Source organism: Ciconia boyciana, chromosome 1, assembly GCF_034638445.1.
Source record: "Ciconia boyciana chromosome 1, ASM3463844v1, whole genome shotgun sequence".
Lineage (NCBI taxonomy): Eukaryota > Metazoa > Chordata > Aves > Ciconiiformes > Ciconiidae > Ciconia > Ciconia boyciana.
The window spans coordinates 85,024,250-85,048,587 of record NC_132934.1 but is presented as its reverse complement, the minus strand read 5'-3'; the positions used below and the strand labels follow the sequence as shown (position 1 = coordinate 85,048,587).

The 24,338-nt window shown below is 47.7% G+C and overlaps 1 protein-coding gene across 1 annotated transcript; it reads left to right on the top strand.

The window, feature by feature from the left end:
• LOC140646232 (alpha-2-macroglobulin-like protein 1) lies at positions 1 to 24,338 on the top strand. Its single transcript, XM_072849873.1, has 36 exons — positions 1 to 59; positions 642 to 825; positions 1,878 to 2,040; positions 2,394 to 2,446; positions 3,356 to 3,373; positions 3,877 to 4,036; positions 4,645 to 4,729; positions 5,559 to 5,673; positions 6,012 to 6,126; positions 6,550 to 6,659; positions 7,140 to 7,307; positions 7,622 to 7,852; positions 8,245 to 8,308; positions 9,096 to 9,241; positions 10,237 to 10,386; positions 10,818 to 10,934; positions 11,503 to 11,650; positions 12,108 to 12,225; positions 13,526 to 13,751; positions 13,872 to 13,998; positions 14,287 to 14,408; positions 14,893 to 14,947; positions 15,647 to 15,730; positions 16,138 to 16,314; positions 16,497 to 16,578; positions 16,927 to 17,083; positions 17,281 to 17,355; positions 19,980 to 20,142; positions 20,788 to 21,005; positions 21,184 to 21,399; positions 21,900 to 22,024; positions 22,413 to 22,503; positions 22,939 to 23,007; positions 23,227 to 23,329; positions 23,422 to 23,463; positions 24,119 to 24,338. Exons 1-35 carry the CDS (start codon positions 1 to 3, stop codon positions 23,460 to 23,462), a joined length of 4,335 nt encoding a protein of 1,444 aa, XP_072705974.1. The 3' UTR covers position 23,463; positions 24,119 to 24,338.

Below are 24,338 nucleotides of genomic sequence, written 5' to 3'. Positions count from 1 at the left end.
ATGAGGCTAGCCATCCTCCTGAGCCTTCTGTTCCACATGGCAGCTGCTTTTCACCAACTGTGAGTGATGCTGAACTTCTGTTTCGGTCTCTTTCATGAAGGCATCAGTCTAGGTAGATGGACCACATTCAATGCCATCAGCTCTCATGCTCCCTGCTCTATCAGATCACCCCAAAGGGTAGCTGAGTCATTTACCTTGCTTCCCATGCATTAGAGTTACTCCTGTGAGTTAAATTCCAAGCCACCTTCTTGGGGGGCTTCCAAGTCAGACCTTAGGCCTAGGGATATTTGCTTCTCCAGTTGCCATGCCAGATTAAATCACTGGTGTCTACACTGCAAGGTTATGAGGCCACTTCTTCTGAAGACTGCAAGGGATGGTTTTGGGGAGTTCAGGAGATGACTGGAGTAAGGGGTTCGAAAAAGATTATAGGGCTGTACGTAAGCTAATCAAACAGAAACTATTTCTCAAGTTATCAGTGAAGCAATCGCTTCGCTGGGTTCACTGTTGCTTTTGAATATTGACTGCAGCCATGGCCCACTGCTGAGGAATTCTGCAGTAGTGGGCCGCTGCAGGAAAGCTCTTCTGCATCTCTGAGCCCTCAACCTGATGCCACCTCTGATGTCTTCTTTCCCCTGCCCCAGACATTACCTGGTTGTGATCCCTGCAGATCTCCGCTACCCATCCAGCCAAGTTGCATGCCTCCATATCACCTGTTATGAAGCAAAGCTTCAAGTGAATTTGCTCCTGGAGCGCTCTGCAGGACGTGAGCTCTTAGTGCAAGAAAGCATCCAGAAGGAGAAGACTTTCATGTGCACTAAGTTCTGGGTGAGCCACCCTAGGCAAATGCCCTCACTGATTTTCCCTTCAGGAACTGTAAATCCCTTGTGTTACTCCCTAACCAGGGGTGATGTGGACAGGGTCTACTTTGCCTTGGAGTGAGCCTGCTAGGAAGGGGAGTGGATGGTGCCTAGGGATGTGTAGTTCAGCACAGTATCTGTTGGTCAGCACTGAATTCCCCTTCTGAATCTAATTTTTAAATTGAAGTTACATTTGTTAAAATCTACCACGCTTCTGGATACATAAGAAGAACCCACCTGTTTCCTTCTCTTCCATCCCAGACCAGATGAAGCAGCTTTAGCTCTTCTCTAAAGGACTTGCGCAGCTCCACAGCTAAAGCTTGGGGAAACAGTGGTTTGCGTGACATACTGCAGTTTCTGTAGGACCTGAAGTCAGGCAGCAGCTCAGCTCTTAGGAGCTACTGTGAAGAATGTTGGATGGAAATGGATGCGCTTGTTACTTTTAAACAGCATCTTAGAGCTGATTCATTATTGGTGAGAATTCAGCAAAGATCTAGGATACGGCAGATATGCCTAAACACTATCCCTTCTATTATACAGTATATTCTGTGCTGAGGCTGCTGGGGTCTTTGGCTGCTGGAGTCAGGAAGACCCTCTGGTTGTCTTTTCTAATCTGGCTTTCTTACTTGTAATGCTGGGTAGTTCTGAAGGCCTAGCATTTGAGGCTGTGCTACAGCTCAGTCTCTCTCCTTTGATTCTCTGCTGCCATCTCCCACCTTTCTGGCAACTGCCCATCTTCCTGACGAAGTCTGAAGACTCAGAGCTGTCAGGCACCTGCTTGTCACCAGAGGCAAAAGTCCTTAACCAGTGGGAAAAAGGACAGATTCCATGACGTGCAGGGCCTCCTGCTGTCATGTAGGACTGAGTGAGATCTGGATGTGATCTGGATCCAGATATTGGAGGGGATGTCCTCAGACTGGTGGAGGGGAACTGGTTAGTTCTTCCACTTTACTCTCAATTCCTGCTCAGGGCCCCCAGATTACCTGGGGGCTGTCTGCTCTCCTCTGTCTGTCTGTATAGGTTGCACCTCCAGCTGATGGCACAGAGGAGATTGCCACTGTCAAACTGATCATCACAGGTGAAGGGTTCAGTATTGAGGAGAAGAAAAAGGTCCTGATCCGCAAGGCCAGCAGCGGCACCTTCATCCAAACAGACAAGCCCATCTATCAACCAGGGCAGACAGGTGAGAGCTGCAAATGGGAGCAACCGTGGGCCCTAGGCTTTCTGCTGGTAGCACCATATGGAAGGCCTGTGATTGCCTGACATCCATGGACAGCCCTAGCAGAAGGCTTTGAGACAATGTCTCTTGTTGATGTGATGTTTTCAGTGGCTGTAATGTCCAGCTTGTGGTGACTGTGAAGTTGCAGGAGGCAGTAGGTCATTGTCTATGGTATCTTACATGTGGGAATGTCTGTGTCCGATGTTATCACAGATGTGTATAGAATGGAGACAGGAGCCGGAGAAACAGATAAAGCAGCAGTCTGTAGGGAAGGACTGAGATCTGATAAATGTATTCCCTGATTTCCTTGCCTTCAGTGAAATTTCGCATTGTGACGCTGGATGAGGAATTCATTGCGCTCAACAATTCGGTAAGCCAGCCCTGCGAGGCTGTGGAAAAGGCTGCCTTGTTCCATGTGTGGATCCTACTTCCTTTCTACCCTGCTCATCTGCCAAAGCTCCAACTTTTCCACATTCATCCCTGGGCCAGGCTTGATGAGTGTCCAGAGGAGAACAGTAACTCAGGTAAAAGCTGGTAACTCAGGAAGATGGCAGAGGTGTACATGTCTCTTGCTCGTCTTAGTAAAATGGTCATGCAAGCACAAGCATGGGACATGCTGATTCCTGATTCGATGGTGCCATGTGGGGAGTGAGTAGTTTGCAAGTCAGATTTTCCTGGACATGTGGTGCGGAGAGGTGCTCTTAATCTGTCTCCTACAAGTTGGAACACGGGAAATTCTGATTAGACATTAGGACAAACTTTTTCATTGCAACGATGATCAGATATTGAAACAGGTGCCCAGAGAAGGCATTTTCATCCTTGGAGATATTCAGAACTCAGCTGGAGAAGGCTATGAGCAATCTGCTCTAAGAAGACATGCTTCAGCAGGGTGTGGGACTAGATGATCTCTAGAGGTTCTTTCCAAACTATGTGATCCTATACCTCTGTAACTCCCTTAAGACTGCAGCTGAGTCAGAGCTAGGTCTGTTTGGGTAGTGAGTTTTCCAGATGGAGGACTCTGCCAGGAAGTCATTAGCAAGTGCTGGGTGACCTCCAGATTGGCTTTTCCTTTCCCTTTTTTCAGACCTTACTGTAATGGACCCACCCGGTATTTCTCCTTTTTGGTGATGTTTGTTTTATTTTATATTGTCAGTGCTCTAAATTTCCAAATTGCTAGTTGCATATCCTTCAGAGAGGGCTCTGTATCTGAAGTACCTTGCGTGTGTTTCTGGCATGTGTTTCTGTCTTCTAATGTTTTTGCCTTTTTCCCCCCCCCCAGATTTCCCTGTTTCTCCAGGTGAGTGATGCTGAAATCTAGTGTTACAGTAATGTTGATGGCAGCCATTTCACTGGGCTATTCATATTCAGTTCCTGGTAGATTTTACAGACCTCTGAGTGGAATAGTAGAACTTCAAGTTTTCTTGAACTAACATACTCCTTACAGCTTCTTTTTTTATGCACTTGAGGTTATGCTCCCAGTTACTTCAGTAGAAATCTTAGTTGTTCTAACTTGCAAGAGTATAGACAGATCAACTTGGACCTTTATGAAAAAAGTTAGAACTGTGAAGGATCTTTCCTTAAGATCAGAATTTAGATAAGTGTAGAAGGAGACTCAGATGCTGGGAGCAGAATCTGAGCATTATATTGTCTTCAAAATTTCTTGACTAGCCTATACCAAACCTCATTCCTTAGCTATAGAACCTGGTAGCCTGCAGCACTGAAATCCTGAAGCTTGATTTCTATGGGGTGTGGATCAGTGAGATACTGGAACAACTGTTTCTTGCTTTCTGGTGGGTGTAGGACCCTAAGAACAACCGGATAGAGCAGTGGCTGAATGTGGTCCCCCAAGACGGCATTGCAGACCTGTCTTTCCAGTTAAGTGATGAGCCTCTGCTGGGGACATATGTCATCAACGTAACCAATGCGAAAGCATACGGCAGCTTCTCCGTTGAGGAGTATGGTATGAGCATGTGCGGGATATGTCTGAGCTGCAGAGAGGACCTTGCACTCTTGGTCCAGGAAGCTGGGTGTTTATTCCATGATAACCGTCCTGGGAGCAAGTGGGAAAAGTAATAGCATCTGTCATAGAAAAGAGTCTGAGCTGAGGCTCAGGAGAGAGACCACTTTGGGACCTTGGGTCAGTGTGTGGGAGGAACGTTGTGCATGGCCCCAGCCCTTTGACACAGCTGATTCCTGCAGATCTCTGCATCAGACAAAACAAGGTAACTTAGGATGGGCTTTTCCAGAGAGTATGAAGTCCAGTGCCATCCCACTTCTCTTTCATCCCCTAGTGAACTGTGTTGGGAGGCTAGTCTTCTCTCAGTGCAAATAGCTGGCAGAAGTGCAGGGACATGGACAGGTTTGTGTTTTAGTTTGGGAAGGAGCAATCAACCAGGGACTACACACAAATCCATTAAAGAAGCAATGGAAATCTTCCCTTTCCCCTTCTCACCACCTTCCTTCTCCATTTCCTGGCTCTTATACCGCCATAGCCTATCTTCATGTTGATTCTCTGGAAAGGCTGTCCCTGGCCAGTGTTTCCTACAGTTCTCTGTTTTTTCCTTCCAGTGCTGCCAAAATTTGAAGTGATCTTTGAGGCGCCAAATCAGATTTATGCACTAGATAAAACCTTCCCGCTATGGGTATGTGGCAGGTGAGGATTCTGGTTGGAGGGATGGCCCTGTGTTAATTTCTGGCCTGATGAGCACAAGATGGCTAAGTAACCACGAGGAGCTCAGGGAAATTTACTGCACTTCAGTTACAGGAGGCCAGAATCTTCCATGGCAGCTGTTTGCACCCTGATGGAACACAAAACATTCCTGTAACTGTCCTTCTGGTACTCTAATGCCCCTTTTCTAAAAACACTCCACAAGTCTTTATGCACAAAACCTGGGGGAACAACCTACCCTTTGACAAGCAGCCATTTGTGGGGCAGAACATGGCAGATGTTTGGTGGTGTTCTCCCTGCAGAACAAACCCATGGGAAATGAAGGGAAGCTTTTCCAGATTATGCTCTGGTGGAAACCAGAGAGAGGAAAAAATGAATTGCCTCAGGTATGGTCCAAGGACAATGCTAGTGTTAACAGCCTCGTGTAAAGGTGCTTTCTTAATGAAAGGCACTTTCTTAATCACCCATGCTTCTGCTCATAAGATGATGGATGCCTTCAGCATATCCTGGGGTTATTGCAGGTGATGCTGATGTAAAGTGCAGAGCTCTGAGTCAGCACCTACAACACTCTGGTTTCCCAGAATAGATTCGTTTGGCACTAATTATATCACAGAGCCCTTGATCTCCCATCACTGCAGTGCCCTAGCCTGACCCTGCTTACTGCGTCAGGGCTCCTGGGCCTCCTATATGGCTGCCACTCTTGTGCTATATTGTGAATATCCATGAATAAGTGGTCTCTGGGACTATGCAAAGCAAGCCCTGTGTTCTTTCAGTGTGTGTGACTGTCTCTTCCTTTCCCTGCTCCCCCAAACAGATACACCTATGGGAAAGGTGTCCAGGGGATGGTTCATGTGAGCCTTTGTCAGAAGATAGCCCCATTCCTGCCCAGTGCTTCAAAACCTGATCTCTGTCAGGAATTCAACAACCAGGTGAGATGCTTAGCAGGAGCTGAGCTGTATTCAGAGACATTTGTGCTGAGCGCCAGGGTAAGGCAAGGCTGCTGGAGGCTTTAGCTGAAATAATAGTGATATTGCCCCATGGTTTTGGCTGCTTGGCCAGTGGTCTACTGGTGCTACCTCTTAAAAACTGTGCCTGGTGACTATGACTGGGTGTGCATCATGTGTCTGCTCCACATCCTGGACTGCTAGGTCAAAAGGCAAGCTCCCTGACAGCAGGGATTTTGCGCTGCTGTTTCTGTGCCATTTGCGTAACTTCTAATGTTGCTTAGACTTTGCTTAGACTTTGTTTCTTCTCTCTGTACTTTCAGACAGACAAGACGGGTTGCTTCTTCACAAATGTGAGTCTGTCCTCCTTCAGTCGAGACTTTCGGTACTATCAGGACAGCATAGTTGCAGAGGCCTCGCTGGTGGAGGATGGCACAGGTAACTCTGGAAATGTCTCTGGTGGCTGGGAAGAGGCATGTGAAGATGCACTAATCTTACCAAGAACACTGGAAACTTTCAGGCTAGCAAGGGCTCTGAGCTTTCTGAGCCCATTGGGGGCTGCCATCTAACCTCACAGCTACAGACAGAGCCACCAGTTCCTGATGGCATGACACACTCACTCTGGGTGCCTGCGGTCTCAGGCGGTGAAGCTTAGGAACCTCTCTAAGAGCTAGAAGTAAGTAAGTGGGAGGAAGACTAGATACCCAGTGCCCTGGGCAGATCATCTGCCTGGTATGAAATGTATATGCAGGTGAATATGTGCATCATATTACCAGTGGGTCACTCTGCAGGGAAATTGCTGAGGGGTGCTTGGCTTCCTTGCTCCCTGCCTTATGTTTCTGTCTCGCTGCTTTCATTCAGAGATACACGTCAATGCTTCCCACAAATTACTCATCTCCAAGGTTGCTGGGATGGCCGTGTTTGATGATGTGAATTCTTACTACCACACTGGAGAGATGTACAGGGGGAAGGTAATTCCCAGTTACAGTCTTTTGGAGGGGAGAGCATGAGTAATGCCTTCACAGCAACTGTTACCTAGCTTCTTGTCTGACCTCACCTCCAGCCAGTGGCTTGGGAGGGCATGAATGACTCCCAGAGGCAAAGCTCTTGAATTGTCAAAAGGAGAAAAACACCCAAGACTGCCGTTTGCCAAATAAGCCTTGAGTAGTAGCAGCTATGGGAATCCATATGTGGGGTGCAAACCCAAACATTTGGAATTTCAGCAGCTGGGAGGCCGCCTTCTGTGAAGGGGTAGGGAGCAGGGGGCGGAATGAACACAGTAGTGCAAGTGATAATAGGAGGTGACCAGTAGCAGTGTTGATAATATTGTTAGTGACTGGAAGGGTGACCTTGCTGTCTTTGGAAATGCTGCTCCTGACTTGGAGAAGGAGGAGATTCTGTCCACTGATTAGACTCTTCTGCACTTCTCTTGCTCACCATGATGTTCTCAGATTAAAGTCATCGACTACCAAGGCAAGGCACTGAAGCACAAAAAAGTCCTCCTCGTAGTAAGCTGCGGTGAGCAGCAATTTAAGCAGAAGTACATCACTGGTGACTCTGGGACAGCTTCATTTAGCCTGAACACGACTGCTTGGAACAGCACCTCGGCCTCCCTGGAGGTAAGTGAGGAAGGGTCTGTCTTGCTGGCAGGGGTACACATGCATCTCAGAGCTATTTACTGCCGCACACACATCTCCCCTGTTCCTTCTTGTAGACAGTAATTCAAACCTGAAACACCTCAGCATGTTCTGGATCTTGGCTCCCTCTGAGATACTCCAGATCCCAGTTGCTTTCCTCATGAACTCTCCACACAGAGACCTGTGCGATGGTGTTGCTCGGACCCAATCTGAGCTGCTTAAGCTGCAGCTAGGGTGATTTGCAGCTGACCTGCTTAACTAGAGAAATTAACTGTGGGTTTGTTTTTTCTCACCAGGCAAGTGTCCTGCATCAAGATTTGGATAAAGAGCCTGGAACAGTTGATTTGAGTTACCAGCGAGCCTCTCATTTCATACGTCCATTCTACAGCACCAGCAGGAGTTTTCTCTCTATTGTCCGTGTGCCAGAAACGATGCCCTGTGGTAAAAAGCAGGCTGTCCAGGTGGACTTCAGAATTTACCAGGAGGACCTGGAACACGGGCCCAAGCGTGTCATTTTCTCCTACTTTGTGAGTTTCTGGGGAGGTGTTAATGGGTGATGGCTCAAGGCACAAGATCAGCATCTCCTACAGATTCAAGCCTGGCATTTGATAGATTTGGCTCAGCCCAGGACAGGTAGCTGATCCAGCCATCATGGGGCTGGATCCTGGTTTCGATCCTGGGGCTGCAGTAATAGCAAGGCAGCACCTTTCTTTTGGGTTCTGCACAGGTGCAGGGCAGGTATTGGCCTTACCTGTCCTCCCCCAAATCTCTTGATCCCCTAAGCTCTCCCCGCTACCTGAGAGCGAGTAAAGCTCATAACCCTCCCCCGACTCCCATTTAATCTCCAATTTCAGGGTTACTTTGATCTGCACAGAGGTCTCAAAGTCTATGTAACTGGCATTCCCTTCCCTTTCCCTAGGTCACAGGGAAAAGAGGGATAGTCCATGCAGGTCAGAAGACTGTTTGGGTTGGGCTGCCAAGAAGTAAGTGCACTCCCCTGTTTCATGTCTAGCAAGCACTCAGTGGTCTGTGGAATCCTGTCTTTTTTGGATATGTGGCATAAGCCTCTTTGCAATTTAGAGCTGGCTCACCACTTCTCTGTTGCATCAGAGCAGCATGCCTTTCCAGCTTTCATGTTTCCTTTACCCTCCTGCTTGGTACCGAGAGAACAATACTCAGCATTTCCCAGACCGTAGGCTCATCTTTTGTTTTATTCATTTTCAAAGAAGTCTCCTTTTGCAGCCCCTGCAAGCAGCATGAAACTGTAGCCTTACCCTCTATCAAAACTCTCCTGCTTTAATTTGCAATTGTGTCTAAAAATAATATTTGAGTAGTTAGGATGCCACAGCTTATTATTTTGATGGGTGTTGACTCACTGTTGTCTTCTTCTCTAGCTTGTTTTTTTAAAACCTAAATTATAGGTGCTTTGGGACAAAGGTCACCTCTTTGTTGGTGATGGGATGGGAGATGTTTGGTGATGGGAGGCTTTGAAAGATACCAGACTCTCACTCTTTGTGGAGCTAAGCTTGAACTCCAAAGAGCTGTTTCATCTCCTTGAGGCAATGAACAGAACCAGGAAGAGTCTTTTTCTGGTCTTGAATACCAGATCCAGAGATGTGCTGATTGTTTCAGTGGTCTCCAGAAATCTCCTTGGTCCTGAAAGACTTGAGGAAAGGAATTAAACAGGCACATGCAGAATGGCAAAAGCTGATCAGAGTCCATTTTCACTACCAAATCTACTTTCTCTTCTTTCTTCTCTCCTCCATCTAGTGCTGAAAGGCTTCTTCTCCATCCCTCTTACCTTCAGCTTGATCTATGCCCCAGCTCCAAGACTTGTTGTTTATGTTATCTTCCCTAATGGAAAAATCATTGCTGATTCTGCCGTCTTCAGTGTCTCCATGTGTTTCAGAAATAAGGTAGGATTTGTGTCTGAGGCCAGTGTGAGAGTGTATGTGTCTGCTGCAATGAAAGAAGAGACTGAGGAATACATAATATGTGTAGCTTTGTGTGGCTGATACTGTGTGGGATGCTGTCACATGAACATGACACGTGACGTGTGTCTGTGAATGGTGAAGTGTGCTCTGATATATGGAGCAAGTACGTGCTGAGCATTGTGGGGGCTGCTGCAATGTTTGGGAAAGGCAGAGAGTTGCTCTGTCTATCTCCAGTAGGCTTGTATAGCGACTGCAACCCAGTAGGATCACAGCCCAGCATAGTTTATTAGTGTGATTCCCACGAGAACTCAAGGCTGCTCTGCTGCTGCAGCAGACACTTAGACTTGTTAGTATGTGGCATTGGGAAGACAGCTGAAAGTGCCCAATGGAAGAAGTGGATTTTCCTGGCCATCCAGAAGGGGCTGAGCGCTTGTGGTCACTGTGACATCCATGGGAGTCTGCTTTCTTGGCTGTGTCTGGCACTCCAAAGATGAACTTCTGAGGACTGGCATTACCCCTGCTCCACGGCTGTTTATCTGCCGTGGACAGTCAGATTCAAGCAAGAACAGGAAGTGCTTCAGGAAACTGAGACCAGCCCCACAAAGAGCCTGGAGATAAGGACTAGGCTTATTTTTGATCTGGGGGTCCAAAAGGAGCAGAAAGACAGCTGTGTGAGGTATGTGATCATAGCTGCCTGGTTTGCTGGGTAAAGAAAGCGCTGTGTTCTGACACAGGAATGTCTCCAGTACTGTGAGCTGCGCACACTGATGGCTCCCCCTCTGCCATCTTTCCTGTTAGAACCTCAGCGTGATGTTTTTTTTAAATACCTTCTGGGGGTCCTTGGGAGAGTACTCGGGTTTACATCCAAGGCAAGTCCTTGGAAACTCTCTTCACGTAGGTCCCTTCCCTGCTCAGGAAGTGGTAAGGTGGCCAGCAGCAGAAGTGTCACTCATATTGCCTGCATTCTTCCCATCCAGGTGGAGCTGGGCTTCTCAATGCCCGAGACCCTTCCTGATTCAGAGGTTGATCTCCACCTGCTGGCAGCTCCTGGGTCTACGTGTGCTGTCTGGGCTGTGGATCAGAGCGTCCTTTTGCTGGAGCCAGGAGAAGAGCTCAGCAGCTCCTTGGTGAGTGAGCCTGCTCCAACTTCTTCCCTTCCCTTGTACTGACATGAAGAGGGAAGGAGACAGACACACAGGCCATTGCATCTGTGCAGAGCTTATCTCCCAAGGAACTCAAAGCACTGCCCAGAAGGATCAGCAGTGCTCAGTGTGGCACGGGTAAGGATTAGGGGGCATGTGCTAAGAAAGAGGTTGAACATCACTGAGTGCACCAGTGGTAAATGAGCTTCTGTTGTTCTGTCTCATGTTCAGTTCAGCGGGTTGTGCTGGCTCTATCAGAAGAGAGCCAGGGAAGAGTGGCAGTGAGCCTGGGCTTTCTGGCATGCATTCAGGCACAGTAGCCAGGAGCAATTCAAACAGGCCTTGGATGTATGACAGGAAGGAAATGCCAGGTTTTATTTGTGCTGATTTTTTTTTGCTTTTTCTTGCTTTCCCAGATCTATGGGCTGTTCCCATCTGTTTATAACTCCAGGTATCCTCGCCAAGTGTCTGAAGATGATCATTCATGTGGGTTCCCAAATTCTGATGAGCCTGATGTGTTTACAGCATTCAGGGTAAAAATGGTTGATTTGGTGGGTTGGGATAATTCATTAATTGAGGGAAGTGTGGCCCCCTGACTTTACCAATATCCTAGGAATGCCGTTAGAGACAGTACAGGGAACGGGTGCAGTTTAGGCCCTTGTAACTCACTTGTTATTTGAATAAGTGACTTGAAATTGTTGACCAAGAATAAATTGTTGTGTAGTTCCTGCACCTTGGTTGTGTGATTCAGGATGCCAAGGATGATTGTTTACTTTAATTGGATTTAACACAGTATGTTTAATCTCCATAGCATGAGCAATTGCACTCTGCAGGCTGAGAAAGCATAGTACCTAAATGACCATGTGTTTGAAAAAGAATAAATTTGGCTGACTCAGGCCAGATGAATTAGCTCGGAAGACCTTGTTTGCCCATCGCTGAGGATCTGAATAATTCCCTCTTAAAATGAAGCAAGAGCATACTTTGCCAAGCCAGAGGACAGCCAAGTCCCTACTGTGTGAGGGGACAAGAAGGCACAGGGGTAGAGAGCAGAGATGAGAAGACAAGTGCATCTGGTGCATCAGTTCTTTTTTTTTCCTACAGGACATGGGGTTGAAAATTATGTCCAACACCAATATCAGGAAACCCAGAGTGTGTCCAACCACTCCATCGACAACTATGCTGCAGAAAACAGAAATGTTTACTTCCAGGCCCATGTTGATGTTTGCCCAGCCCCATAAAGCATATAACAGTAAGCATTTGCCAACTGTTTCTTCTTACATGGGATGCTCAGTCTTTCAGGTGAAAGCAATCCTGGGTTTGAGCTAAGAGGCTGTACTTGCTGTAATTGCAAATGGAGGTGCGGGAGTGTTCCCTGGGCTCTAAACCTGTTCTGCTAGTGTGTGGCTGTCTGGGGCTCACGGCTTCTGGCTCTGAAATGTTAGTGATCTGTCTGGATCCCAAGTCTTATCTCTGAGGTGAGGGAATTGTTGCCCTTCCCTCAGTGCCTACAAATGCAAGTAAGGCTCACAGCACCTCTGTTGTTTGAAATGAGGCAAGATTTTAAAATTTTGGATAGCACCTTCTGTTCCAGTGCTGTGCTTCCCAAGAGCGGACTGGATGCCCTGCAGCCTCAGCTGGGCTGGAGCCTCTCTGCTCTAAACCAGGGCCTAAGGACCCTGTGGTGACTGGGTCTTTGCTGTTTCCAGCAGAGCATCTGACACCATCTACCTATCAGCCTGCTATGTTTTCACCTGTTTCTTCAGCTGAAGAGAAAGTATACAAGCATTTCCCCAAAACCTGGATATGGGATTTGTATTCTGTGGGGTGAGTAAACTGAGCAGTGGGGGTCTAGTCTGGGTGGCTTAGTGTGACCGGGAATGGCAGCAGATACAACTAGGTTTAGATCATAAGCTGCCGAGGAAGATGTCTAAGGACATATGTCATGGGGCTCATACCTGTCAGGCTGTTTCTCATCAGAGCTGATGTCTGCATCAAATGCATTTTCCAGTACTAGATGATCATACAAAAGTATTGTCCATCCATGGGAGGTGGCTGGCATGGGAAGATAGGAAAGCAGGTGTGGTGCAGCAAAGCAGTTTGGTTTACTGCCAGGGCTTGTGGTAGCCCTGTGGGCTGGCATTTCCCAAACTGTGCTTACAGGATGTATCCTGGGATGCAGGGGAAGCTGATCTCCCCAAAAGTCCTTCACAGGACTGGGAGTTGTGTCCTATGAGAGAGGCTCAGTGAGTACACAGGGTCTGCTGAAGGAGTTTTTGGAGATTTTTCATTTCTGACTTGAAGAATTTCTTGTCTGGTGTCTGGAGACTGGGGTCTGCTCAGGCCAGATGCCCCCGTATCTGCCTTCTCCCACCTCCGCTGTCCTTTCAGCTACATCCGTCTTTTCAGTCCCTAGCAGCAGATATCTCCTATGTGATTTATCCACCAGCCTGATCTGAGCAACCAAAGGTCTCTATGTTGTACGTGTTGCCTTCCTGTACATGCCTGGCAAAAGTGAATGTCTCCAGTTATTGGAGTCAAATAATATCATTAGCTTTAGCTAGGGCTGTTTTTATGTGTGCTGTGGCAGCAGCCACAGAAGAGTCTGCTGCTTTCAGAAGTTGTGACGTGGGCACAAGCTAAGTCTCTGCCCTGTCTTCATGTTGGACTTCAAGCTGTCAGTGTCTCACAGGAAGGTGAATGGCTGGATCTGTCTCTTCTGCTAAGTTCTACTGATGTTGAGCCAGTCTTGTGGCTCTTCTCATGTCTGGTTCTCCATCCCTAGGCCAAGAAGAATAAAACTGCTGACATCTGTAAAGCACTTTTAGATGTGCAAAGGGCAAGCACTGTCTGAGAAAAGCACTGAGTGCGATTGGTGGCATCTTGCAGCCATGTAACCTATTGTCAAAAATGTTCTGTTGATATAAACATCTGAGGCAGGGATCCCTACTTCTACAAGGACCTACTTGTAACCCTGCTACAAGGGCTACAAGTTCAGCAGAGGTTAGGGGTTAGATGGAGGTTAGGGGATGGGGGGCACTGGAGGGAATGGCACAGACTGGGTCACCTGGTGCTGTGTACAGCAGGATTCAGTTAAATGCTTCTGTTGCTGTCTACTTCTCCTCAGTCCCAGTGGGAACAAGAATGTCACTGTCACTGTGCCTAACACCATCACAGAATGGAAAGCAGGGATGTTCTGCACAGGACGTAATGGCTTTGGACTTGCTCCGACCTCCAGTCTGCTTGTTTTCAAGCCCTTTCTTGTGGAGCTCACACTGCCATCTTCTGTGATCCAGGGTGAGACCTTCAACTTGAAGGCCACAGTCTCCAACTACCTGCAGCGATGCATGAAGGTAGGTGAGGCCTGATAGGCTCTGCAAGAAAAGCAGGGTATGGGTAGGTAGGAGATGACTGAAATCTATGGCCTGTGGTGTTTATTTTGTTACCACCTGCCATCCCTGCTGTCCCTTCAGATCCAAGTGACCCTGGAGGAGTTTGCACACTTCCAGCTGAAGCCATGCAAAGGCTGTGTCTACAGCAGCTGCTTATGTGCCAATGAAGCTAAGACCTTTCAGTGGAGTGTCACAGCTGAGCAACTGGGTAAGAAGAACAGGAAGGTGGGGTGATGGAATTGGGAAGGGATGGGACCAAGGTGGGGATGTTTTTTAAGAGCTGACATGGAGTGAGGAGTTGTTTGCCCTGTTAACCAGAGAGTACTTGTTTGCATTCATCCTAAGGTCATGATTACTTGCAAGTCTGTGCTAGGAGGTACAGAATCATATAGGGCTCTGATGCAATTTTTTGTTGTCAACAGGTGACTTCTATTGTATTAATTGGAGGTGCTTCCTCAGAAGATGTTTTATGCACCTAAATGTGTGTTATTTTCAGGGCTCATGAACGTCACCCTCAGCACAGAGGCTGTGGCCACCGAAGAGCTCTGTGGCAAAGAGATACCATTTGTCCCAAACCAAGGACAGAAAGACATGATCACCAAATTCCTTCTAGTCCGGGTCAGACAAGCTCTTCTGTTACCTAGACCTAAAAGTGGGCCTTGTGCGATTCCCAGATTTTGTGCAGGTTAATTTTGGGAGTTACCCCTTGCTATTAAAGGTGTGTAATTAGAATCTCGGGGCCTGAGCTGGGCCCAACCATGAGGGTTGATGGATGTGGGAAGAGTGGTATCCTCCACTTCATACCATGGAAAACTTTAAATATGTACACTCTTTTAAGTCCTCGCTCTTGCACTCTCTGCTGAATCTTACAGCATCAGTTTCACAGACATTCAGAAGTTATGATATTATGAAAATGTGTGCTGTTTTCTTATCTGAAATGAAAATGATTTACAATAATTTACAGTTTTATGTGATAGTAATGTTATTCCAGATGACTCTCCACCCTGAACTAGGATTTTGTCCATATCTATTTCTAATCCATTTGTAATCCTGTTTCTCTCCTGTGTCCTCATTATAATGCTACTTTTATGTGCTCCAACAGCCAGAGGGAGTGTTGGTAGAAAAGGCTCACAGCTCCATCCTGTGTCCCAAAAAAGGTAGAGAGATTGTTTTATTCTTTCACCCTGCTTATCCCCTGCTTCCTGCCTAACCATCTCCTGCATCTTTCCGCTTGTTGAAATATTTTCTCTGTCAACATGACCAAGCTACAGAAGCATACTCTAATTGTGGTGCCAGCTAGAGCTTCCCCTGGGTAAGGAGGTGGGGAGGTCCAATCTTTTAGCATCAATATTCCTGATACTAATGTGATAACCTGAGGCCTTTTTCACCTGTGGTAATAAAACCAGACTGCTGAACATGGCGAGGCTGGAGGACATGACTTGGGATTGGTGCTCCTGTTTTGAATGTTATGGTGTATGATGGGGCCATTAGCAGATTTTTGAGAGCACAAGGTGCATTGAGAAGACATACCTGCAACTGAAGTCTGAAACGAGATGGAGTAACTTAGGTAAAGAAAAGCAGGAAGGTGGCTTTGACCACAGAGGGTTTCCAGGAGAAGATCCTCTCAACCTCTTTAGAAGGGAGGCTGTTAGGATAGCGCAGTCACAATGAGGTTGATGGAGGGAGTTGAGGGTAAAATGGGAGAGGGTCTTTGAGGTGATCTGCAATCTCTGTGACAGGAAAATGGGCTGTTAACACAGAACAATCTCAAGCAGTCTCTGGGGATTTTGAAGGCTGTTTTCATCAGAATCTCTTTCTTTTTGTTCTCCCCACACACCTTACCCTGCTGGTGTCAGGGAATCCAGCACAGGAGTCTGTGTCTCTGATGTTGCCTCTAAATGTGGTTGAAGGTTCAGTTAGAGCCACCGTCTCGGTCACCGGTAAGGAATTCAGCTATGATAATACCTTTCCAAATCCCATATCTCTGAGTTTAGCCCTAGGAAAGCCCAAACCCAGAACCCCCCACACCCTTTCTGAGGTTTCCAAGGCTCCACTGCCTTGTTCCTCCCACGTGTGTGGCTGTGTTTCCTGGTTCCAGATAACCTAGAACACTCAGCACAGGAGAGGGTGTTCTGTTTACGGGCTTCCCCTGCCAGGATGGGAATGTATACAGCCCATATGGAGGGCACAGTGGAACTGATAGGCTGGCTGGACAGAAGTGCCCCCACACTGCTGTGCTGGGGCTATCTTGCCTGGTGCACTGCTGGGAACGGGTCACATGTAGGAGGAGGTGACTCACCAAACCTCCTGCCTAGGAGGTGGTCAGGGTGCACATGCTCTGTTCCAGGTGACCTCATGGGGACGGCACTGCAGAACCTGGACCACCTGGTGCAGATGCCCCACGGCTGTGGGGAGCAGAACATGGTGCTGTTTGCCCCCATTGTCTATGTGCTGCAGTACCTGGAGAAGACGAGGCAGCTGACCCCTGAGATCAAGGAGAGGGCAACAGGTTTCCTGCGCAATGGCAAGTACAACAGACCCACCTTGCTATTCTGCCTTCCCCTGTGTCCAACCTACCCATGGTTGCCTACTCCCCTTCCCCCCAGAGCACTCAACCAATTACAATGTTAACACCACCCCATTCCCTGCCCAGTGATCTCACTGCAAATACCATTCTGAGCACTAACGTCCTATCCTGCTTCCCAGGGTACCACATACAGTTGCAGTATCAACACCCTGATGGTTCCTACAGTGAATTTGGTACCAAGGATGAGTATGGTAATACTTGGTAAGCCCTGGGCTCTCTCCCTGCTATCTGACAGCCTGGAGGTGGGCAGCTTTCTGCTTTCAGCATTGAATCCTTTCCATCCTATTGGACCCAAAGTGTTCCAGATGCTTTGTGGGCTAGGGCATCCCAGGGGTATGCAACCGTTCTTGGACCAGCAAATAAGGAGTAGCAGAACAATAGGTGAGGAGAGACCCACCATTTTCAAACTCCAACTTTTTTTTCTTTTTCCTCAGCTTCTGCTTAGATTCTTTCTTTCCACTCATTCTTGCCTCTCTCTCATTCTCTCCATCTCGTTCTGCTTCTCTCTTCCCCCTCTCATGCCTTTTTTTCTGTTCTCTCCCCAACCAGGCTGACTGCATTTGTGGTTAAATGCTTTGTCCAAGCCAAGCCATACATTTTCCTGGACAACAGGACCATCCAAGCCGCTCTCACCTGGCTGGAGTTCCACCAGCTTCCCAATGGTTGCTTCAGAAATGTGGGCCAACTTTTCCACACAGCCATGAAGGTAGGAGCCACAGCACCTTGAAGGACAACTCAAAGCAGTTCTTGCCAAGTGTACTGGTAATTGCTTAGTTCACCTTCCTGTATTGTTCTGCTTTCTTGCATGGGAGCAAGCCAGGGATAGGTGGGACCTTTACTGAAAAGCTTCAGGTCTTTGTGTATTAACTTTCCCAGCTTTTTGGATGTTTATGCTTTTTGTAGGGAGGTGTGGATGGGGAAGTCCCCTTGGCTGCCTACATAACTGCTGCATACTTGGAGGCAGGAGAGACGCCAGAGGTAAATATTGGGATTCTTTGCCATGCTCTTGCCGTAAGATCTGAATCCTAAAGAGCTTAGTGGTGTCACTGAGGCAGGCAACAGAGCATCTTGGAGAGGCTTGTGGGCAAAGTAATAGGGTGGGAGAGGAAGAACTTACCACTTCTCAGGAAAAAGCCTCAACTATCCCTTGAGGAGGACATTGCTAGCAGGGGAGAAGGTGAGGTTAGACTACAGGGAGCCATTGGAGTTCATGGCTAGATACTATGCCCACTATACTGCCCAGGCTTTGGCTGCTCATTCCTTGCTCATTCCTTGGAATAGTTTGTTATAGGTCTTAAGAACCAGTTTTGTCATTTGGGAAGGAAAGCAAAGAGTTACTGAGGAGACCAGACTGCTCCAAATCCATGAGTAAAATCCTGAAAGGGAGACACACAGGACCTCAAAACAATTTGCATGATGAACTAGTGGAAGCCACTCTGTCCTGAATGAATCCACAGAGGGTGACTTACTGCTCTGATAGTGGTGATAGAAAGTCAAGGCTACCACAAGGTAGGAGACCTCATGGAATTCCTCATACTCGAGAGAAGATGACAATGGTATTATTAGCTCAGAAAGGATTGTCCATGGAGTGAGGAATGCTTTGTTGCAGAAGCAGATTTGTTGATGTGAAAGTAACCAGACAGTTATTCAATTGGACATACATGCATAAACCATTGTTTTTAAAAAAAATGGTTGTGACAATGGAAGACACTCAAAATATCAACAAATAAGTAAAAATACAAGTCTCACAGTAGTTATCCTAGCCCCAGTGAAGGAATTTGCTGAGTATGTCTGTGGGTAGATGAAGTGGGAAACACAAATCTTGCCATAGCACCCAGGAAAAGAGTGTCCTTGAGTGGGTTATAAATGCTTTTACAATGAATACACAATTACTAGAGGTCAAAAGTCTGAGAAGGAGTTTGAGGATGTCCTGCAAGGGCTAATGCACTCAAGATGTTCAGAACAGATCCTACTTTCCCTTACAAGCATACCTAGAAGGCTCATAAAAGTCGTTAAGGGTTAAAATGTAGGGAAAAGGTTGGAGATATTTTACACTGTCCTGAATGAACTGGTATTAAAGCATGGTGTGTATGACAAAAAAATCTAGGCAGATACAAACAACCCTGTACCCCCACTCTGTGCTGGAAATTGATCTCTTGGAACAAAACAGATTGTTTACGTTGACTGCAGAAACAAATGGCATATTGTAGAGGAGCAGTTTATTAGCTGGCACGTGGCTGCTCCCAGGGAAGCTAAATGCTTCTGTACAGTATGCACTTAGGACTGCTATTGTCAACACCAGGATGACAACGGTAAGTGTGAAAACACTTCCAACAGAGTGGTGCTCTCAGTTCTTGTGTTAGTTTCACCAGAAGACACCAGAGCCAGATGGGTTATAATACATGCCAGACTGTTCCTAGACAAGGTATTAAGATGTATGATAAGTCAGCACTTCACAGGTGGTACATCAAGTGTTTTCACTTGAAGTTTGATAGTTGTACAAACACTAGTGCTGTTACCTCCATTTTAACTGTCTGGGAAAGTGAGACCTTTAAGAAGGAAAAGGAATAATAAAGGAGCCTCTGAACAAATTCACGAATGTGGTGTAATTCCTCCTTAGGTCTATTCAGTTACAGAATACAAAGGTTACTGTGCTGCTTGCAGTTGTTATATTTACGGGCAAATAGAAAAGTAGGGCTTTTGAAATGATGGGAGCTTAGCTTACTGCTTCTGCTGGGCTTTAACAAGAGAGAGCAAACAAAAAGCATTGGTTGGATTCTGGGAACTTTTGGTACTCCGTGAGTAGATACTATGAGCATTTCTGAGAATTGGTGGCTGCATCCAGCAATACTACTCCACCATCTGGAGGGCACAAAGATAACACAGACATTACCTTTTCTCTTTCCTAGAAGGGAAAGAGGTGAGGAGCATGTCATATGTCAGAATAAATCTTAAATGTAGCCCTTTTGTGATCCTTACTGTACTTAACCAAGAGGCCACTGGAAGAGGGGAAACCATGAAGTGCTGTAGATGCACACATATGGGACAGGCAACCACTGTGAGTCTTTGGCTCCTGTTTGGAATAGTGTAGCTGAATGCTGGAATACAATGCTGCTGAGACCAGTGGGTTTGCTGCCTCCTGCCAACAGCAGTACTGGTGTTCCAGGGGAAACTGGAAATCCCAGTGACCTTGTGAGGCACTGTAGAGGTGAATTGAACACAGTAATCTTGGTCAACAGGCTGGGTATACACATTTGCAATTGTGCATTGTTGCTCTTGTTGTGTTTGGACTTGGAAAGTAAGACATGGTGGTGTTATTCCAGCAGTAATGTGTTCATTTCACTGAGAGAGCACTGCTGAAACCCATGACCAGCTCAGGAGGGACCTGTCAAGCACCTTACACCAAGGGCTGGAGACACTGCTTACTGGTGCTGCACTGATACAAAGAGGAACGCAGGCTCGAGCATAGAGACACCTGGGGGAATGTATGGGGTGCTTTCTGTGCCGGCATATGCTAATGCATCCTTCTTCTTGTGTACCTCAGTGTTTGCCTGCCTCGTGTGTTTGTGCGTGACCAACACCCATGTAACTCTTCTCTGTAGAGTACAGTGGTGCGCAAGGCTCTGGGCTGCATCGCTCCTTCCCTTCCCAAAGCTGCCAGTGCTTACACCCAGGCGCTGCTGGCCTACACCTTCGCCCTGGCTAAGGACTCTCAACGCACGCAAGAGCTACTTGATATGCTTGATCGAAAGGCAATCAGAGCAGGTATGGGAACCTCAGTGCCAGGTGAACATCAGAGAAGGAATAAGTGACCTTTCTGAGCCCTGGTTACATGCAACCTGGAAGGACCATATAGCCTTACCCTTTAGGTCCTTCGCCAAAGAGAGATTTTAGACAGCCAGCCTGCAAACTCAAGGTATGTGCTGGCAACACTGGTGTGGGTGCTGATCTCCTTCAAACCTCTCATCCTTTCTGATACCCAAAGTGGATTTTGGGCTCTGAGAGAAGTGGGCTTTCTCATGCAGGACTGCAAAGCACCAGAGAGGGAAGCAAGGTGGCAAGCTGCCCCACTTCTTGTTAGTCCGTGACCCTCAGGACTGGCTAGTGGGTAGCTAGCTAGTATCAGGTAGTTAGTGGACCTGGCAAACAGGACAATGGAAAAGTTGGAAGTCTGGGAGGTTCTGTGTATGCAGGTTATTGGCATATTAGTTTTTTTATATCACCTTGGTGTGTAATATGGAGTGTTGGGTATTGCAAAATACATGGGATTGCAGTTCATCCAGTGATGTGATGACCCAGCCAAGAGGTATTTACTCGATGGTCTTTGCAGACACAAGCCACTGTGCCTCCTAGGCCTCAGGATTTCTTTCCTGACATGCCTCAGTGTTATCTACTCCCTTCCTTTCCCAGGTGGGCAGATCCACTGGAGTCAGACCTCGTCCAGGCCCAGACCCAGCACCAGCCCTTGGTCACAGCCACTGTCTGTGAATGTGGAATTGACAGCCTATGTTCTCCTGGCCCTGCTCTCCAAGCCAAATGTCACAGGGTCTGATCTCACCACAGCCTCTGGTATCGTGGCCTGGCTCACCAGGCAGCAGAATGCCTATGGAGGGTTTGCCTCAACACAGGTAACTCATGGCCAGGGAAGGGGATGTTGCTTGAGAAAGAACCTCTGCACAATCTATGCACAATTTATGCAAGTGTGAACACTTTGAGGAGAGGAGCCTTGTGTATGGTCCTCAGGACAGCGAGTTCAAGTGTCTTTGGGTCTCAGAGTTGCAAATGTAATTGTTTCTTCCTTTTCAGGACACAGTAGTTGCCTTGCAGGCCTTGGCTAAGTATGCAGCGCTGACGTACAGCACGAAAGGGGTTGCAGAAGTGAGGGTGAGGTCCCAGAGAGGCTTTGGGAGGAAGTTCCAAGTCTCCTACCAGAACCGGCTGTTGGTGCAGGAGGCAGCACTGACAGAAGTCCCAGGAAAGTTCTCGGTGCAGGCCCACGGCAGCTGTTGTGTCTTTACCCGGGTAGGTTCCCACAGACCCTGCTGTGACAACCCTTTGCTCATCATCTTATCAAAAAAGTCTCCGTTGCAGCTCTATGCCAGGAAATGTGCATTAACTGGGCTTTAATCCCAGCCTGTTGCCAGTGCAATAAACCTGTGTGCTGTAGGAGACTCAGAGACAGAACATGTCCAAATGTGAGGACAGTGATGGTTCCATGGCTCTCAAGGTATTGGACGATGGAAATGTTGTATAGGGGTCCCACTGCTGTGTGCCTGACTTGCACAGTCTCAAGGGGAAGGGTGAGGAGAAGGAGCCCCAGCTGGAAGGATCATGAAAGGTTTCGAATCTGAGTGACCTTTATTTTGGGTACTGGGATGAGTGTGCTCTCTGTGTATGGTTTATCCAGTCACTGTCTGGGGTCCATATCTTGAGGATTAGAGTAGTCAGTGAAAAAAAGGTATGACAGATGATATTGAACTAATCATCCATGTCTTATTCTGTCTTTTTGTCTCTCCCTGCAGATGGTGCTGAGGTACAACACGCCCTCCCCACAGGTCTCCACATCCTTTGCCTTGCGAGTGAAAACCGAGCCAGTCAATTGCACCGAGGATGATACACACTCTGTTACTGTCTATGTCAATGTCAGGTGACTCTAAAGACATGGCTCCACTTGGGAAGGAAAGCCAGGCATGGCTGGAGAGCTGAGGGGTGCTTCTTGGCTGCAATGGAGGCACCAGGCAGTTTCAGCAGAAAGTCCAGATGGAAGATGGAGAAGGAAAGATACAAGTGTCTCCAGGGAAGGGGAAATGTTTCCGAGGGCTTTGGTTCTTGCTAGGGAGAGGAGTGCAAGTGGTCACCTCAGACTGGGGATGCTCAGAGCAGTGCAGCCATCACCTGGCCCCTGTGAGAGGGAGCAGTGACTGCCTTGGCCCTGGTCCTGGCTGGGCTGCCTGGCTCAGAGTCCTGCACACAGGGTATGGTGGTGGAGGGAAGCGGAAGCTGGGAGAGACTCTCTTTTTGATCTTCTCGCCCAGGTACAGTGGGAAGAGATCCACTTCTAACATGGTGATCGTGGAGGTGTCCCTACTGTCTGGATTCGTCCTGGCTCCAGGATCCGGGATGTCTGTAAGAAGCCTGGAATCAGGATGGTGATGTGGTGTCAGTGGGACCATCCATGCCCAAGGAGAGGGGGAGGTTGCATTAGGAAGGTGTTGCCTGTCTCTCTCTTGAGCAATTTCACTGTCCCTTCCCCTCTGCCACACAACAAACGTGAACACGTACTGTCGGCTCTCTCTTTGTGCCTTGAGAATGGTGATCCTTCTGGCCCAATTTGCTCAGCATAAACTTGACAGCTAAGTAGCCTAGGTTCCTGTCCTTGGGTTTGCAGGAGCTGGGTGGCCCTGCAGGGAGATCGGCCTGAAGGGCTAAGAGCCCAAAGTGAGTTTGGAAGTGAGTGAATGAGAACCTGCCAACTCAAGCTTAGATAAACCTTACTGGGATGTCTCACACCTGCTTTTCAAAAGACACAACTAAATTGCTTCCTCTGCTCTCCTGTCCTAGCTGCAGCATTGGCACCCTGTGAGAAGAACTGAGAAAACACAAGGAGGTGTTGCCATCTACTTGGACAAGGTATGTATGTGCTACTAGAGAAGCTGCAGGAGTGGAGGACAGTGGCAGAGTTGTGTGGGGAATCCAGGGCTGCACTAGCAGAGCAGGATATTCAAGATTCATCTTGAAGTCCTGCCTTTGACTCCACAGAGTTGTTATTGCGTATCACTAGGATCAAATTTAGGTGAGGAATAAAAAGAACAGCTTGTAAGTGAACTGTCATTTGCTCTTCTTCCCCAGCTGAGCCATAAGTCTGAGACATATGTCCTGCATCTGGAGCGGGAGATTGGGGTGACCAATCTGAAGCCAGCCCATGTCAGGGTCTATGACTACTACCATCCAGGTGAGTGTGGAACCATGGGGTGCAAGGGCTGTCTGGGTGTTAGCAGTTGGCTCTGTGCAAGGATAACTTAGGTGTCTCCTGTCCTGTTGCAGAGGAGCAGGCCCTGGCTGATTATAATGTCTTCTGCGTCTGAGGTAGGTGTGAGTCCCTTCCTCAGCCCCTGTACAGACCTAGCAGTCTTGTGATGTTTCCTCTGCAACCCAGCCACCTCTCTCTGTCCCAGAGGAGCCCTGATTCAGCATGTTCCCTTCATCTAGGGCTATATCTGTAATTCCCTAAGCCTCCAGGGACTTTAGTCTCTGCCCTCTGTTTTCTGGACTTTGTAATGTAGGCTTTGCTGGATTCCCCTGTAGGCAGGACATGAAGTGTTTAACATGTGGCCATGCTGTTAAGGACTAGTCATGTGCATTTTCTGGGACTCTCTGCAGGGCTGTCTGGGCTGGTATGGTGCATGGGACTACCTGCCAGCTGAGTGACAGTGCTCATAGATGGTTTGCACTGTTCCAAAAGAACTTCCAAGCAGAATTCATGGTACTAGTTTCAGCTTACACTGTTTGGGTATGGAGAGTTCCACCTCTTCCTGGGGAGGGTCTGAGATAAAACAAGGGCACTAGATCAAACCAGAGAAACACTTTCCTTTAGAGTCCTCAGTGAGAGCCTGGGCTCCATAGCTGTTAGCATCCCAGAGTTCATAATTTGGGTCATATTATTTGCTCTCTGGGTTACTCCCTCTTCCTGCTCTCATTTCTCCAAGGACTTGGTCTGCTCCCTTACTGTCCACTGCTTCAGCCCACAGGGAACCCCTAGTACGAGATGCCCTTGGACAGCAGGGCTGCTGCATTATTGCTTCTGGTACGATGGGGCATGCGTCACCTGGAAAGTCACATCTCAGTGGGCTGGGGCAAATCTCAAGTTGGATTTCAGGACTAAACTGAGCCCAAACTATCCTGCTCATCCTGATAGCCATTTCCTGGTGAATTCTTTGGGGTGTCTGATTAATTCTGATTGT

Coding starts and splice junctions, on each gene's coding strand:
- LOC140646232 (XM_072849873.1), top strand. CDS start 1: ATGAGGCTAGCCATCCTCCTGAGCCTTCTGTTCCACATGGCAGCTGCT. Junction 6,660..7,139: donor GAGAGATGTACAGGGGGAAG/GTAATTCCCAGT, acceptor TGATGTTCTCAG/ATTAAAGTCATCGACTACCA. Junction 7,308..7,621: donor GCACCTCGGCCTCCCTGGAG/GTAAGTGAGGAA, acceptor TTTTCTCACCAG/GCAAGTGTCCTGCATCAAGA.